Below are 15,383 nucleotides of genomic sequence, written 5' to 3'. Positions count from 1 at the left end.
CTTGATGGAGGTTTAGTCCAATCAGATCGCAACTCATTTGTAAACAGCCTCTCAGAGCCAATGGAGGCCTCTGCTACTTCACTTTCCCCCAGGTTGGTCCCGCCTACATTAGTCAACCCTTTACTGGTTGCATCTGAGACCTTTTTGATGGGAACTGATGATTGGGTGAAAAAGATGATACATCTCCTGCGATTAACCAACTACATTTTTTAATTTTTACACTATCAAATACGTCCCATAAATATAATCAATAACAGGTGTGACATGCAGTGATGTGAAAGCGTGTTGCGTGTTGTGACTTACATTTTGATGTTCTCATGGTACTGCTTGGTGTCAGAGGGCTGATTGTACAGAGGCTGGAGCACAAGAAGGAACAAACACATCGTCATCAGGCACGTCTTCAGTTGTGAAACACATCGTGAACAGCAGACACATGAAGGCCGAATGAACGTCCCATCAGTGATTCTGACCTCCCTCCACATAAAAGCATGATTTCAATGCTTGCAGAAATGTTCTGCAGACAGCATGACGGACGCCGCGTAACCTGATCTAAACGACTGAACAAAATGAACGTCCTCCACGAGGAGAAGACCAAACGATCCAGATTCACTGAGCGAGTGTTTGTGACGGTGAGATGGTGACAGAATATTACTGCAGACAAAGGTAGTGTGGGAACGAGAGGAGAAGTCAAATGTTAAAATATAACTGATTAAAATGTGATCAGCAGGGTTTCTGTTCTCAGTGGGTAAAAGCACGGCTGTAACGCTGCATCCTGATGTGTTGTCTTATTCAGCATGATCAATATGTTGAATGCTGCTTCATGAGTACACTGATCAAATACTTTTACTTCCATTACTTCACACCTCTGCTATCATGTGGTCCTGACTTGCTCCTCATCCCTCCGAAGCGTCCTTCATCATTCTGACCTAACTTGTGCAAAGACACTTGAGCAGCTAAAAGAAATGGGACATAAAATCAAAGTCTTCACTCACCAGCTCCACCCTGGGTCCCAGTCCCTCCAGTATCCTGTGAGCCTCTTCTGCCTTTTTCTGGTGAGGGAACACAAACAGAAGTAGTACATTAGCCGGCCGCCCGCACCTCTGCCATCACCACGGCAACGCAGCGAGCACGCTCACTTGGTCGCCGAGGCTACACCGCCGCTCGCTGGATGGACGGACGGACGGACGGATGCATGGAGGGATGGATGGACTATTATTAGAGCTTTTAACTCGAGCTGGGCCACGGCTCCTTGCCTCAGCTCCCTCTCTCCTCTCCCAGAAAAAAAAAAGATTACTCACCTCCCCTGAGCAGAGGGAGGCAGAGAGAAAGAGCAGGCAGGCAGGGAAGCAAGTGGGAGTGGAATAGAAAGTGAGTGGGAGAGGGAGAGCAAAAACACAGGGAGGTGGGGGGGAGGCTAAAGGGCTTTGGTGCTTATCTCATAAGAGACAACTAATGAAAGACAGAGAACGAGCTCACCTCCACCACCAGCTTACTACCTACAACAATCAGCCTGAAAACAAACATCCTGGCGGGGGCCATACAGCACGAGAGGAGAGGCGCTGGGGCATCAAAAAAACCTCCCATCTGTGTGTCTGGATGACCTCCCTGCAGCTCTGCTCCTCCATACATTTATATTTAGCTCCAGCAGACAAATGTGCGAGCAGCGTCCCAGACTACCCCTCTCCACGTTCGCTCGGCTCCTTCTCTCTTCCACTCTCTCCGCTCCATCGATCAAACAGACCCTCCTCGGTGACACGCCACATGCTCCGTTGCTTTCCATCTCACTTCATTTCCTTCAGCGACCGCGCGGCGAGAGCGAGGCGGGGCTGACACCTTCGCGGACGGGATGGGGGGCCGGCGAGGGAGGGTTGGACGGAGAGGAAGAAGTTTTAACAGAGTGTGTGTGTGTGTGTGTGTGTATGTGTGTATGTGTGTGTGTGTGTGTGTGTGTGTGTGTGTGTGTGTGTGTGTGTGTGTGTGTGTGTGTGTGTGTCAACCTTTATTGTTCACCTGCCACCATGTCACGCTGCTTCCCTGTCCCTTTCACTGTGGAGGTAAGACTGGGGGGGTGGGGGGATTGTTATACCAGACTCACGCTAACAGACTTGGATGTAAGACCCTGGCGGAGCTCACGCACACTTAACTCAACACGGCCTTCCAACCGGGTCACCTGCCAGTGAAGCCCAGCGACATGGCTCCAGCTTCCTCCACGACAGGAAACTCATCATTTACATCTGCACGCTACACGTGTCATTCAAATGCAAATACCATGCCATGAGTCTTCCTTCAGCAGTTTTGCATCGACCTCTGTTCTTCCTCCTTCCTGTTGCTTCCTCACCGGTGAGTAACAGGCTGCAGAGTGTTGCCTCAGAGAGCTCGCTTGCTACGCCCTTAATGAACAGCAATTATTAAAACCAGCCTTTCATCCTTGGAGAGTACGGCGGCTCAAGGACCCCTCTTCGTTTCCTAGCCGTGATTCTCAGAGTGAACTTGAAAATGCGTGACGCCGTCCTCCAAACTCTGAGAAAACTGCTTCACGTTAAACACAAGGAACGACAAATTCAGCTGTGAGGAGGGTGTGGATGACATTCAGAGGAAGCTGTACAGATATCACCTTTTGTCTAAAAGTGTGGATAATTACACAGAGAGAGCTGCTGGTCACTCGCACGCATGCACGCACGCACGCACGCACGCACGCACGCACGCACGCACACGCGCACACGCACACACACACACACACACACACACACACACACACACACACACACACACACACACACACACACACACACACCCTCATCACAAGACCCAGGCAGAGAGGCTGGCTCCATTAATTCAATTATGCCATCCCGTGGTAGCTAACAGGACTGCTGCTCTGGCAGAGGCTTTAGACACAAACATTTTAATGCGAGCTGTTGGATTTTACTTCTGTTTCACACGTCAGGACCTCAGAGCGCTCAGTCTTTAGGTGTGATCTGTGAGTTCGGATCGAGCCAGGCTGCAACGAATAACAGCCGCGGCATGCTCGTCAAACTATCCTCCAAAAAATCTTCCAGGATAGTTCTCATCAGCTTCCCTCCATACTCACTTCAGCAGCTACTTGACCCGGGGAACACCACTTCTATAAAATAAACTGAAAACAAGTAAATACAAGGAAATATCTAACTCCCCAAGCCATCAGCCTTTTATTTGGCGTCACTGATTTATTCTGTCTCATTGTGATTATGTTCTGAGCTCATTCTTGTTGTTTTTACTGTGGATTAAATGGTGTTTTTATGTCTGGACCAAACTATTTTCCCCTTGTGGGACAACAAAATTGATCTTAAGCAACTATACTGTGCCGCCATGCTGCCTGCAGTCAACAACACAATCCCCCCCCCGTGGATCACATGAGCCCTTACATAAAACGCTGAACACGAGAAAACTCAGGACAACCTATGAAAATGACACTGCGGGTGCTTACAGGCTGAAACCACAGTATGACAAAACTTTGGTACCAGGGAAAAGTCTTAATACAGCAGAGACATGAAGAATTAGCAGAGCTCAACAGAATGATGAGACTGCAGCCTCAGTGGGGCTGTCTCCTCTCGTGTTCATGTCCATGACAGCTATGTCCCAAATATGAGAGGAGTGAACCTGAGTCGAGCCGTCCCCCGGGTGAGACAATGGCTTCAACCCTGTTTGGGAAAGCTGGTGACAGTGAGCCCAGAGGGGACAGATGACAGCGCAGTGACACCAGCTCAGAAAGGCATGCAGAGGCTGGGTAATTATAGCCAGGTGCTTCAACACGCATGCACCGACAAAGAAACACGCATACTGTGGATATATACTGGTGATTTTAGGAGGGACCAAACAACTTCAGGTGCACTACCACCAAGCTCTGCTCTGGAGCGCAGCTGGCTCTGATTTGTATGGAGAACCGAGAACGAGGCAGTCAGATGTGATCTGGCTAATGGAGACGCATACATGTGACCAAGTGTTAGCAAAAGCTTTAAATAATGTGTCACGTGTAATGTTCATTATTTAGGAATCAATACATAACAGCCAATGTTATACTGGCTACAAGAATCAGTATAAATATGAGTGAGGGGATGAGTGCATGCTATAGTGTCAGGAGGGAGAGGGGGAGAGACAGAGTGAGATAGAGAGAGGGGGAGAGAGAGAGAGAGAGAGAGAGAGAGAGAGAGAGAGAGAGAGAGAGAGAGAGAGGGAGAGGGAGAAGAGAGAGAGAGAAGCGGGGGGAGAGGGAGAAGAGAGAGAGAGAAGCGGGGGGAGAGAGAAGCGGGGGGGAGAGAAGCGGGGGGGAGACAGAGGGAGGGGGGAGAGAAAGAAGAGCAGAGAGAGAGGGAGAGAGGAGGGGGAGAAAAGAGAGAGAGAAGCAGAGAGGGAGGAGAGACAGAAAGAGAAAAGAGAGAGAGAGGAGAGAGAAAGAGGAGCAGAGAGAGAGAGGGAGAGAGGGGAGAAAAGAGAAAGGGAGACAGAGGGAGGAGGGAGGGGAAGAAAGACAGAGGAGCAGAGAGGGGGAGAGAGAGAGAGACAGGAGGGAGGGAGAGAGAGAGAGAGAGAGAGAGAGAGAGAGAGAGAGAGAGAGAGAGAGAGAGAGAGAGGAGAGAGAGAAAGGCAGGAAGAGAGAGGGAGAAAGGGGAGAGAAAGAAAAAGGGGGCAGAGGGAGAGGGGGGGCAGAAAAAAGGAGAGAGAGAGAGAGAGAGAGAGAGAGAGAGAGAGAGAGAGAGAGAGAGAGAGAGAGAGGTTAGGGTTGGAGGCAGTAGGCCAGAGTACATCCTGCCAGTCAGAGGGAAGTGGAAAGTGTTACAGAGGTCAGGCTGCATTGTGGAGTAAGCTGTGAGTCATTCTTTAACTTGGAGCCTTTCAGATGAGTCTTGAGCAATCTGCAGCGTCCTGCTGCTGGATTGATTTAGTGAAGCTCCATGACAGTCAGGGTGAAAGACATGAAGGACACTCCCTGTGCCGCGGCGTCTCCTTTTAAAAGGGCTTCTCTGGTATTTTGGTGGTTATCTGAGGACATCTGTGCAGGTTAGACTGAAGTGTCACAACAACAGCTCTGTCATGGGTTTAGTCTCGTCCAATGACAGCTAAGCAGGGTGAACGCTTGCTTTCCCACGCACACACACGCACACTACACTGCTTTAAGAAAACGATGTGCCTCGATCGTGTCGGAGAAGCTACTCCAAACATTCAAGGGCTCTTTTCCTGTGACCTGTGAAGTTTTAACGTCGCTCCTAGATTCCCATTGGGAGCTCGTTCAGAGAGGTTTAATGGGGTGTGATAAAGTGTGAGAGGAGCTCTCTGCTTTAAATGCCAAATCCTATAAAAGGACACTTGTGTATTTCACCACTAGGGGGACTGAGAGCACTGAGAATCCCTCCACAGAGCACTGCTGCATATCCTACCTGCTGCGACCAGGACCAACCTAACACCCAAATACCTTTATATGATCTCCCAGCTGCTCTGTTTTTCTTCTCCATAAAGAGGGATTCAGTTGCTATACTTACAAAGGTGATGAAAGACAAAGATGTTTTTCAGTGTGTGCATGTGTGTGATTCATCATGCCTGCTATGTTGACCTTTAGCAGCTTATTCTGTTAGGCAAGAGCTCTGCCTCGCCTGACAGTAACGAGTGGGAGGCTCAGGTAGGAGACGAATACTTTGTGGCACCCTCTGCTTTTGTTGGCAGTGGTTTTTGAGGAAAACATCAAACAAGGTAAATGAAAATGACACATCTCCAAGAAGAAATGCGCCCTGCAGACAGACACCAGTCTCTCTGAGCCACACTTTGTCTCTGAGACGTCATAAAAACAGAATGAAAGAATAAACACTCTGGGGCTCTACTCATGGTAAATTAGGGGCTCTGCGGTTTCTTCAAAAGTGCACCTGCTGAGTAATCTAGTTCACCTTACAGGCACTGTCTCCAGACTAGCTGCTCAATCCCCGACGTTAGAACAAGGCAAGGAAAAGATAGTATTCAGAGCACGTGGCTGCTCGGCTCAGTTTAGCTTCTTATCGAGCATCGGCCACAGGAGAAAGCACCCAGCTCCCTGACTGTTACACTCATGGTAATGGAAGCACTGCATACGTGATCGAGGCAAACAAAATTCAAATGCAAGGTATTCTGGGTCGTGGTGAGCCACAGACTGAGCGCCTGGCGTGTGTGTGTGTGTGTGTGTGTGTACGCTACTGACCCTGTTCTCGTCGTAGATGATCTGCACCAGGCTGCGGTGTTTGGCCTCACTGGGCGGCGGTGAGATGGGCCGCTCTGGCTCGTGGGGCTTCGCGGCCTCCTCCTCCAACTGTTGCTGTAAAACACACACGCAAAGATGGCGGTTAACACTTGACTTTGACAAATCCACACACCCAAAAGGGCCCTGATCTTCCAGGAAGACCTGTGGATCACCACTTCCTGTAGCCAGATTAGAGAGTGTGCGTTAGATAAACTGTCCCTCCCCCAGCTCTCCAGCAGGGACAGACTAACTGCCCTATTAGCTGTAATAGCTATTAACTCCCCAGGGCCTAGTTAATCAAAGAGTTACTACAACAGGCTGTAAACAAAGCCGATGCCTGCTGTGTGGCTGGAACATCCAATGAGAGAGCGGCAGACAAAAGAAAACAAAACAAAGGAGAGGTAAATGTGGAAAATGAACACCAGACGAATCCTGGAAAACAGCAGAGTTCCTCTCACTGAGCAGTCACGCTGGCATCCAACCAACCACTGCTGTCTGCAAACAGTGAGTTTTAGGAAGTGCTGAACGAAACACAGAGAGCTAGTCAGAATTTGGGGGGTGGCAGATGAACCTGTGAGGAACTAAAAGAGAGGATCTGGCAGGGCTGAAGCCCATCAGTGTTTGTTTCACTGCCAATCATGCAGAGTTCAGTCGGTGCTGCTTTGTCCATCCATCTCCCACTGAAAGAGGAGGGAAAGCCAGTTTTGAAGCTGGAAAGCGTTCAGAAAGTAAAGCAGCGTTTGTGTCTCACAGTCTAATTACATTTAGAGACTTTTTGCAGCTTTGCAGAAAAGGAAAAAGGCAACTGTAAACGCAACCGTGCAGCATTAAGGAGCTACCGGACTGCATTCAGTCCAGATGCTGAAAAGGTGTAAACGGACCAGTCAGAACCATCAATCCTCCCACAGCTAACTACGCCAATAAGCAGCATGAGGAAGTCACCACTTTCAGGAAATAATGAGCTGAAAATTATTCAAACTTTTCAACTATTTACACATCGAATTTTCAAATCCGACACGGAAAACAGCAGCTTCAACTCACAGAGTGGAAAAGAAGCTACGAGCTGCTGCTGCTGTGGCCTGTATCATCACGTATCTTGCTTTTTGTGCAGCAGTGTAACTCATCAAGGTCTGTGGTAGCTGTTAGCTAACAGGCTAAACTGTTTTAGCGTGAGCTGTCCTCAGTTAAACAGAGTATGTTAGGGCCCACCCGCCTTCTCCTTCTGTATTAAATCATATCTGGATATAAAACACATATAGAAAAAAGGAGGTCTGGTGCTTGAAACTGAAGCAATTCATCACTCTGATTAAAATCCTTTTATTGGGAGGTTTATTTTCCTGACCATGGTCAATTATTTTATAAAGAGCGAGACCAAAGGTTAAACGTTTGAGTAAAAGCAGACAAAAACATGATTTGGCAGCTACTGCACATGTTCTGCATCTTTGTCCACTTTGTCAAAAGCATTTCAAAGACTCAGTTTAAACTGTGACAATTAACATACATCGAGCGAACATAAAAACCTCGTGCCTCTGGATAAATGTAAACCTTTTATCTCTGACTTCATGAACTGGCTGAACCGTTTGGGTGCACTCTCCATGCTGTTCAGGCTACAAGCGGAGACAGAAGCCGCGTGTGTTCAGCTGTAACTCGCCGTCTTCAGGCCAAGGCCGAGTGTCGCTGAGAGGCGTGCAAAAAGCTGATCTACAGTTTCGTCGGCCCCCTTCTCCTCCTTCTCATTGCCTGTCGGGGGCTTCAGAGAGGGGAGAGGAGGCCTCCGGAGGATACACATGAGAGTCAAGCGAGATGAATCATCATGTGACATGATAGGCCTGAAGCATCTGGTGAGGGAAACACAGACATTCCCACAGAGACCCCCCCTTCCCTCTCCAAGGCCGCCACAGAGTAAAACAAAATAAACCAGCCATCCTGGGCTCGGCTGACATGACACAGACTTGCGGTACCCTCAGCCTTAACCCCCGCCCATCCACCAACTCTGCCAGAGCTCTTTAAATAAAGTTTTACCGTGCCGCTTAATTACTCCAGATGTTTTAATGCTTCAAGAGAGCTGGACTGTAAAGAAGAAATCCATAAAAACGCCGTGCATATTGAGGAAGGATGAGAGGAGGGGATGCAATTTGTGCTCATAAGCAGCAGATCTTCGACTCTCCATCATTCATAAGTTTTAACCTCAGGGAGGGAATCTGAGAGCCAGTTTTATCTCGCTTCCTATCGCAATTTTATTAAGAAAAACAGACTCATTAATACTTTTTTATTAACATGGAGAAACATACAAATCTTCAAGAGGCAGCCTCCTCGTTTTTATTTGGTAATAACTAATTTCATCAGATGAAATGTTTTTATCAGCTGTAGCTCATTTATGTTAACTTGGACCAAAAATATTGTGTATTTCAATAAAACAACACTTAGCATTCGTCTCGTTACTACGTTATTTGGAGGCCATTCTCAACCAAATATCTGTGTCTTTCTACAGTTGATCAAGCTTATCATAATCAATATTTTCAGCTCGTCTTATCAATGGCTCTGTATGGGAACCTGCAGGACTCTAAGCTGTGGTCGTATCAGTCTGTGAAACCAGAGTTCGCTCCAGTTGTCAGTAGTATAATTCAGCAGTCAAGATCATTAATCTAAATGCTCAGATCAGACTCGCATGCAACTGTCATCAATAAATGACCCTAATGTGACTTCTGAATAATGATTTCTTTTAAATAATTGAGCACAACGGCGTTAATATAACTGCGTGCAGGGCGGAGGAGGGAATCGGGTGGAAAAGAGAGCTCGACCATACAGCTCCTCTACTAAACATGGTAGGCGGCCAAAAGGGAGACTGTGTGGCAGGGATATGAGTGGTTTAGCAGTCACAAAACCTCCACCATAATCCTCCTCCTCCTCCCCCAGGGAAGCTGTTATTTATAGCCTTATATATTTTTAACCTACTTTTCTCCTAAATAAAAAGCCAAAGAGAAGAGAAAGGGGAATGCAGCTGCCTGGAGGAGTGCGTGTACAGAATCGTGGCACAAGAAACAGCCACAGAACTCGAATGCAGCGATTACAAAACAGCGAGACTTTATTGCACTGATGCCAGCTGAAGCCTGGCAGGGGAAGTCACATTGGAAAACCACACATGAACATTTTAAACGAGCCAAACGCTGCCACGAAGAAAATTCGACAAGGGTGCCAGCGCTGGCAAAGCCTTAGACATCTACAAGCATGACGAATAAACTCTTAGGTGGTGCTTTTAGGCTTGCCTGCCTGGTCAAAATGTGTGCAGAATGCAGATGAAGGACACCACAAAGAGGTGTCTGCTCCACTTCGTTGGCTGCCACACATCAGCTCTTCTTACAGGTGAGCACAAAATAATGACAAAGCCATCTCTACAAACGCTTCTCACAATGTGGGTCACATTAAGCTGCATGCTGAGCAGGACTTCAGTTCCTAGATTGCAAAGCGTCTATTTTACAACGTAGGGAGGCTGTTTGGGTTCTTATCACAAAGTGAATGTAAGAATGTAAACACCATCGGGTACAACTCATTATTTGTCTTCTTTTCAGCGGCAAGACAAACATGTATTTTGTAATGTGGTGTGCAAAGGCCTTTCTGCTGCAAACACTCTCACATGCACGCACACAAAAACAACACATGACATCTAAGAGATGTGAGTCGATTCAAAGGCCGGAGGCATTCAGACCAGGACCAGCAGAACGTCTCTATGGAGAAGAGCTAAGCAGGAAAACTTAAGTCAGCATCAGTCTTCAGCCTCTAATCCCAAAGTTATGACCCGATGCAAAGGTGTGCTCACCTGTTTCTTGCGAAGCTTGCAGATCTGCTGCTCCACCATGGTGATCTCCCTGTCCACACGGTCCATGTTCTGGATCAGCTCCTCCTTGGAGAAGCGAGCCGGCACCAGGTCCAAGTCAGGGTCCATGTGGACTGGGCTCACAGGGGAGATTGGCTCCAGTTTCCCCATGGAACTCCCACGATCCTACAGAAGGACAGCAGAGAGGAGAGAGACTGTCAGATGTTATAACCTCATGGTGCTTCGTATTTTCACTCGAGCAAAAGACGAACAATAGCTTCATTAAAATCTGAAAGGGGGGGGGGGGGGTGAGGACGGCTCATGCTTAAATATAAGTCTATACAATGTTTGGATAAAATAAATGAGATGGCAGGTCAGGGCGAAGAACCTGACCCTGTCAGCTTGACCATCACAGTGAAATGAACTTGCAAATTTCCACATCTTTTCATCGCAGTCTTCCTCTAAATGCAAGGTCTGTAGGTTACTCTGCAAGAAAGCATCCAAACACAGCCTGTGCGTCCTTTGGGAAGGTAACACACGACAGTAATTAAGTCCTCTGGGCAATGAAAGCCAGTGTAGTGTCTCAGTGTCACTAGACCACACTAATGAAAGAGGTCACAGCCTCCTTTGCCAGGATTATGCACAAGAGCAGTGGCAGCTGGCTCTGCTTAACAGACGCTGTTTGAAATGTGAAGCACTCGGTTTTTAGGCTGCAGAGCAAAAATCTGACGGGAAGGACGCGTGTGTAGATCAAATTCAGGAGACACTTAATAGCCATGTCTTCTGGCAGAAAAATGGAAATGGTGTGCGTCTGTCAGTCAAACAATGCACAGTGCGGCTCATCAACTGAGCAGCTGTACTGATGAGAGAGCAGAGAGAAGCCATTGATCAAACCAGCGATCCTCCGAGCACAAGACACTACATCAGCGTAAACACTCGCAGTACACACTGATACTAAAAACCCTCCGTCAGTGCAGTGATAGACTACCAACTGAACCCTGACTCCAGAAACCATAAAGAATGTGATCATTTGTGAATCCTTTTTAACATTAACTCAACTGAAAAGAGCACAAAGTCAATATGTTTGGTGTTTTTCCTCATCAGCTTCATTGATTTCTGTAAATATCTGCTTATTGTGAAGTTGTGGAACGCTCCAAAAACACCTGTTTGGAACAGACCACAGGTGAACAGGTGAGAGTGTCATGATTGGGTATGAAAGGGGCATCCGGGAAAGGCTCAGTCGATCACGAGCGAGGATGGAGCGAGTTCACCACTTTGTGAACACATGATTGGATGAAGGAGATTAACACATGAACTCAGGGACACTTGCTATTGAACTGCATCCTGTTTTTATTTATGCTTCAAACAGCGTCACAAGTTTCTTTGGAATCAGCTGCATCAGAATTTCCAGAAAACTGGCAAATAAAGATGTTTCCATCCGCGGCCGTCATTGTGAACATCAGGAGTTGGACACATCAGGATAAACAGTTGTTGGAGCTATTACTGCAGGCGGGTGGAGGAGGGCACGGCGAGATGACGTCGCTTTAAAAAAGCGCCAGTTAAATCTCAAACAAACAAAATCAAGTTGGAAAATGTAAATATGGATTTCTGTTTGTGTTATGAATTCATCTGAGGTTTGAGGAAGGTTCTCATCGCTCCACACACTCATCACATCACATCTCAGGTTTTCTTCCTCTGCAGTTCTTCATCAGAAGGGAAGCATGAACGGACGTTTAGTCACATGCTTCATGTTTGTCACGAACAATTCGACAACTGTTTGGCAATTTCCTGTATTTCCACAAAGATCTTTGAAATATGCATAAGTCATGTGCATATGCATAAATATGCACAAATCTACAAAAAACAGGAAAAAATGTGATTTTTTTGCCCAAAAAATTGGTTCTTTATAAAAATTGTTACCACTTACTTATCTATCAATCAAACTGACTAGACATTTGAGCCCTAGCTGAGACGAGCAGGTCATTAATTTCATTTCACCTAAACGTTTCCCCTTTTAAAAACTTTTAAAAATTAACCAGTTTCTTCTTGGAGATAACAGTTAATCCAGTCTATTACAATGATAATGTATTAATATATGTGCTAATACTCCTCAAATATTACACCAGAGCAGTACCAGCACTGAATGATATGTCCAGAACCTCATGCTGGTTAGATCCCAGTCAAATACTGGAAACTGGAAATCATCAGCCTGCCCCCCACATGTCCAGGACAGTTTGATGAGGTGTCTTCTGCTGTGGTCCACATATGTCTCTGAGTGCTGCCTTCGAAAAGCCAAACACGCAGAAAAATGCTTTTTTTCTAAGTCTGGTAGATCATGCTTTAAGCCAATTCCCAGTAATCCGCTCACATGCAAGGCAGGAGTGGAAATGGAGTTGCTGTTACATGGGCCTGTTTATGTAACAGCACACGCACACAGATGAGGGCCCACTTGTTCTGCAGGGGGAGGATTTAGCCTTTCCTGACTGTTAGCGTGCTCATACTTTGTGCACGTATGCGAGCGTTCTGGAGATACAGCCTCCGTGAAGGACTGTGCGTGTGATTGCTTGGGCTTTGTTCTCAGTTATTTTTAAACGTCTGAAATGAAGGTTTTCTAAGTGGGCTAATCTGGACTAGGCAGGCTGCATTATAGCCCTGCAGACCTGCTGTGATTGAAAATGTCAGAGCCAGAGGATGTTGAGGGGCTGTCCTAGATGAACAAGCCCAAGTTTGCTGAAGCCAGTTAGTCACAAACGGGAAAGCAGTTGCTAGGATGACTTGACTGTGTCTAAAACAGCATTCATGAGGGCAAATTACACCAGAGAGCCCTCACAGGGGACAAAGGCCTGGTGATGTAAAACCAGATATCATTACATGACGTGTCGTCACTGACTGGGAGCGTCACATGCTCAACACTTCTTTTTATTTCTGCCTGTTTTACTGTCGCAAATGCAGCGCTCACAGTAAAATGTGTGCAAATGTTTAGAGACTGTGTTAAACCATGAGGGACTTGACGGCGCGACAAAACCTTCAAGACAAAAGAGGTCTCCGTTTTCAGAAACGGTTGTGTTCTCCCTCTGGTATTGTGCCCCCACACTGTCCTCTGATCTTGTCAACAGCATAGCATCACATCAACAGTGACTACACCTGTGACAGAGTGTGAAAAGGTCACAGGCCAATAGCTAAGCCCCCGGCCCAGCACAGCTTACAGCTTATATGCCCTCCATAACCCCGGTCACATTTAGAGCATAGCACTGCATGCTACCTCCAGCTGTGCATGCATCAGGCTTTTTAAACCACCTCTGGCTGTTGTAGCATGTCTATATAAAGGTGCACCAGCCTGTGGGACTGAGTCACGTAGTCTTAAGTGTATGCATTCCAGACAGAAGTTGAATAAAGCCGTGGACATCCTGTTTTCATACCAGAATGTGCGTCTAAGTTCACAATAGTCCCTCTCATTTGGACCTCAAGCCCTTACTTATGCAGATTACACAACAGGTCGCTGCTCAAAGCTACTGACACTGAGGTGACTGTGGTCCTTAGGTTTGAAAGCTGAATGTCACTCTGAAAGGGGAATCATTTAAAGAAGAGAAAATGACACAATAATTCAGAGTGAAACCGGTCTCAGTAGGGCTCTACGGTCTAAACAAGGTTGAGATTTGGGCTATAACTACAGATGACGTTCATAAATTCTGTCCATTATTATGACAAATGAAGGTAAACTAATGAAATACAGAGTCAAACACCACCTACAACGCTGTGCTTCACAGGCTCAAACTCCAAAACTCGACAGAATCCTTGTTTTCACTTCCTGGATGTACACAGCCATGTTGAAGCCAGTGTGTGTTGACTACTGGCATGTAATGTCCCTGATGGCTGAACATCCTGAGCCCATAACATCGTCAGTCCAGATACGGAGCCGGTGGTGTTATGCCTACGATCAGTGTCCACACTCAAGTTTCAGTTACACTTATTATCGTCTTTCTATCCAAACGCTGGCTTCCTCACGCTCTCCCACACGCTGCACACGAACGCTTCGTAGCTGAGCAGATATTAATAAATACTATTTAAGAGTTAAAATGTATGATAACTACACATCAGCCTTTTTTAACACATGACATTTTTGATAAGGACCCTGAAGATATGCACTGAGCAGGACACTGAAAAATAACCTGTTTCCTGTATGTGAATCTGTCATGTGTTCGGGATTACAGGCCTTATACAGCAATACCAATTTATGTGCGATAAGGCAGTACTGGCTTTTTATTGGCTAGTCTTGAAGGAGGGTCAGCTAATTTGCGCTGACTCACTCGGGTAGAACGCCGGCAGTGGTTTGAGCTGCGTCCCTGTTTTGGTCTGAATGGAGGGTTAGTCAGCTTTGTCACATGTGGATTTCCACAACGGTATAAATATCACCAATAAAACGGCTCGATCTCTGAGCCATAAATGGCGAGTTTGACATGCACGGAAAACCTCTGAGAGCGCTCGGTGAAGACGGAGTCTCTTCTTCTGGTGTGATTTTAAACCTTGTTTTCTGTTTGAAGGACAACTGCACAATGGCCGACGGGAGCAAAATGCTGCTTTTGTCTTTCTGATCCAGCGTCCATGTGAGTCATCGTACACTCATCAGCTCTGTCTGATACTACTGCCCTACTCCCTCTGTTCTGGTTGGTCTTTGTCTCTTACTCCTCCCGTTGCCTTTTCCCCTTTATCTGAGTCTCCCTACGCTTGCCCTTTGCCTCATTTTCGTCTGTATCTCCCCTCATATCCCCACTATCATTTGGTGCACTTGTTCCACGCAGTGATTGCATCTGACGTGACTTATATAACAGCTTTACGGCGCTCTGTGCTCAGAGGGGAATTGCTGGCATTCCTGAATATTTCCCTGCTTGCTTAGGAGTCAATGTTTTTTTTCCTGTGCCCTCTGTTATTGGTGTATCTATTTACCATTCCTCGGCTGTCTGCCTCCCCTGGCACTTTGAAGCGCTCTGTGTAATGTCAGGAACGCCTCCCCATCACAGCTCAACACTGCAAGCAAGTCGTATTGATGTGCAGTTCACATAGTTTCATCCTCAGTCTTTTGAAATCTAGGTCAGCTCTATTATTTATTAATTGTGGTTTCACAACTCCCTTCGTCTTCCCACTGCTGTTCACAGAGCTCCATCTCCTACACCGCCGAAGCTCCTTCTACGACTTCTGGTGTGGTGTGTCTAATAATATCCTTTGTGTCTCTGAAGGACGCCGGCAGAAAACAAAAGACTTCAGTATTTGAGAAAAAAGTGCTCGCTGCAAATATATTAGGGATCATAATTTCTACAATCTTCTTGTGATTGT

General features: G+C 46.7%; 1 protein-coding gene across 10 annotated transcripts in view; it reads right to left on the bottom strand.

Annotated features, from left to right (window-relative positions):
* ncor2 (nuclear receptor corepressor 2) overlaps positions 1 to 15,383 on the bottom strand; it is a 79,646-nt gene that overhangs the window by 40,319 nt on the left and 23,944 nt on the right. For all 10 annotated transcript variants that reach the window (XM_070963606.1, XM_070963607.1, XM_070963612.1 and 7 more), the window contains exons 5-8: positions 10,056 to 10,238; positions 6,200 to 6,313; positions 993 to 1,049; positions 304 to 356 (exon numbers count right to left, since the gene is read on the bottom strand). In XM_070963606.1, the coding sequence (XP_070819707.1) occupies positions 304 to 356; positions 993 to 1,049; positions 6,200 to 6,313; positions 10,056 to 10,238 (407 nt within the window). The remainder of the gene's footprint in view (positions 1 to 303; positions 357 to 992; positions 1,050 to 6,199; positions 6,314 to 10,055; positions 10,239 to 15,383) is intronic.

Source organism: Chaetodon trifascialis, chromosome 6 (assembly GCF_039877785.1).
Source record: "Chaetodon trifascialis isolate fChaTrf1 chromosome 6, fChaTrf1.hap1, whole genome shotgun sequence".
NCBI classification, from domain to species: domain Eukaryota; kingdom Metazoa; phylum Chordata; class Actinopteri; order Chaetodontiformes; family Chaetodontidae; genus Chaetodon; species Chaetodon trifascialis.
This window is presented reverse-complemented; position numbering and strand designations above follow the sequence as displayed.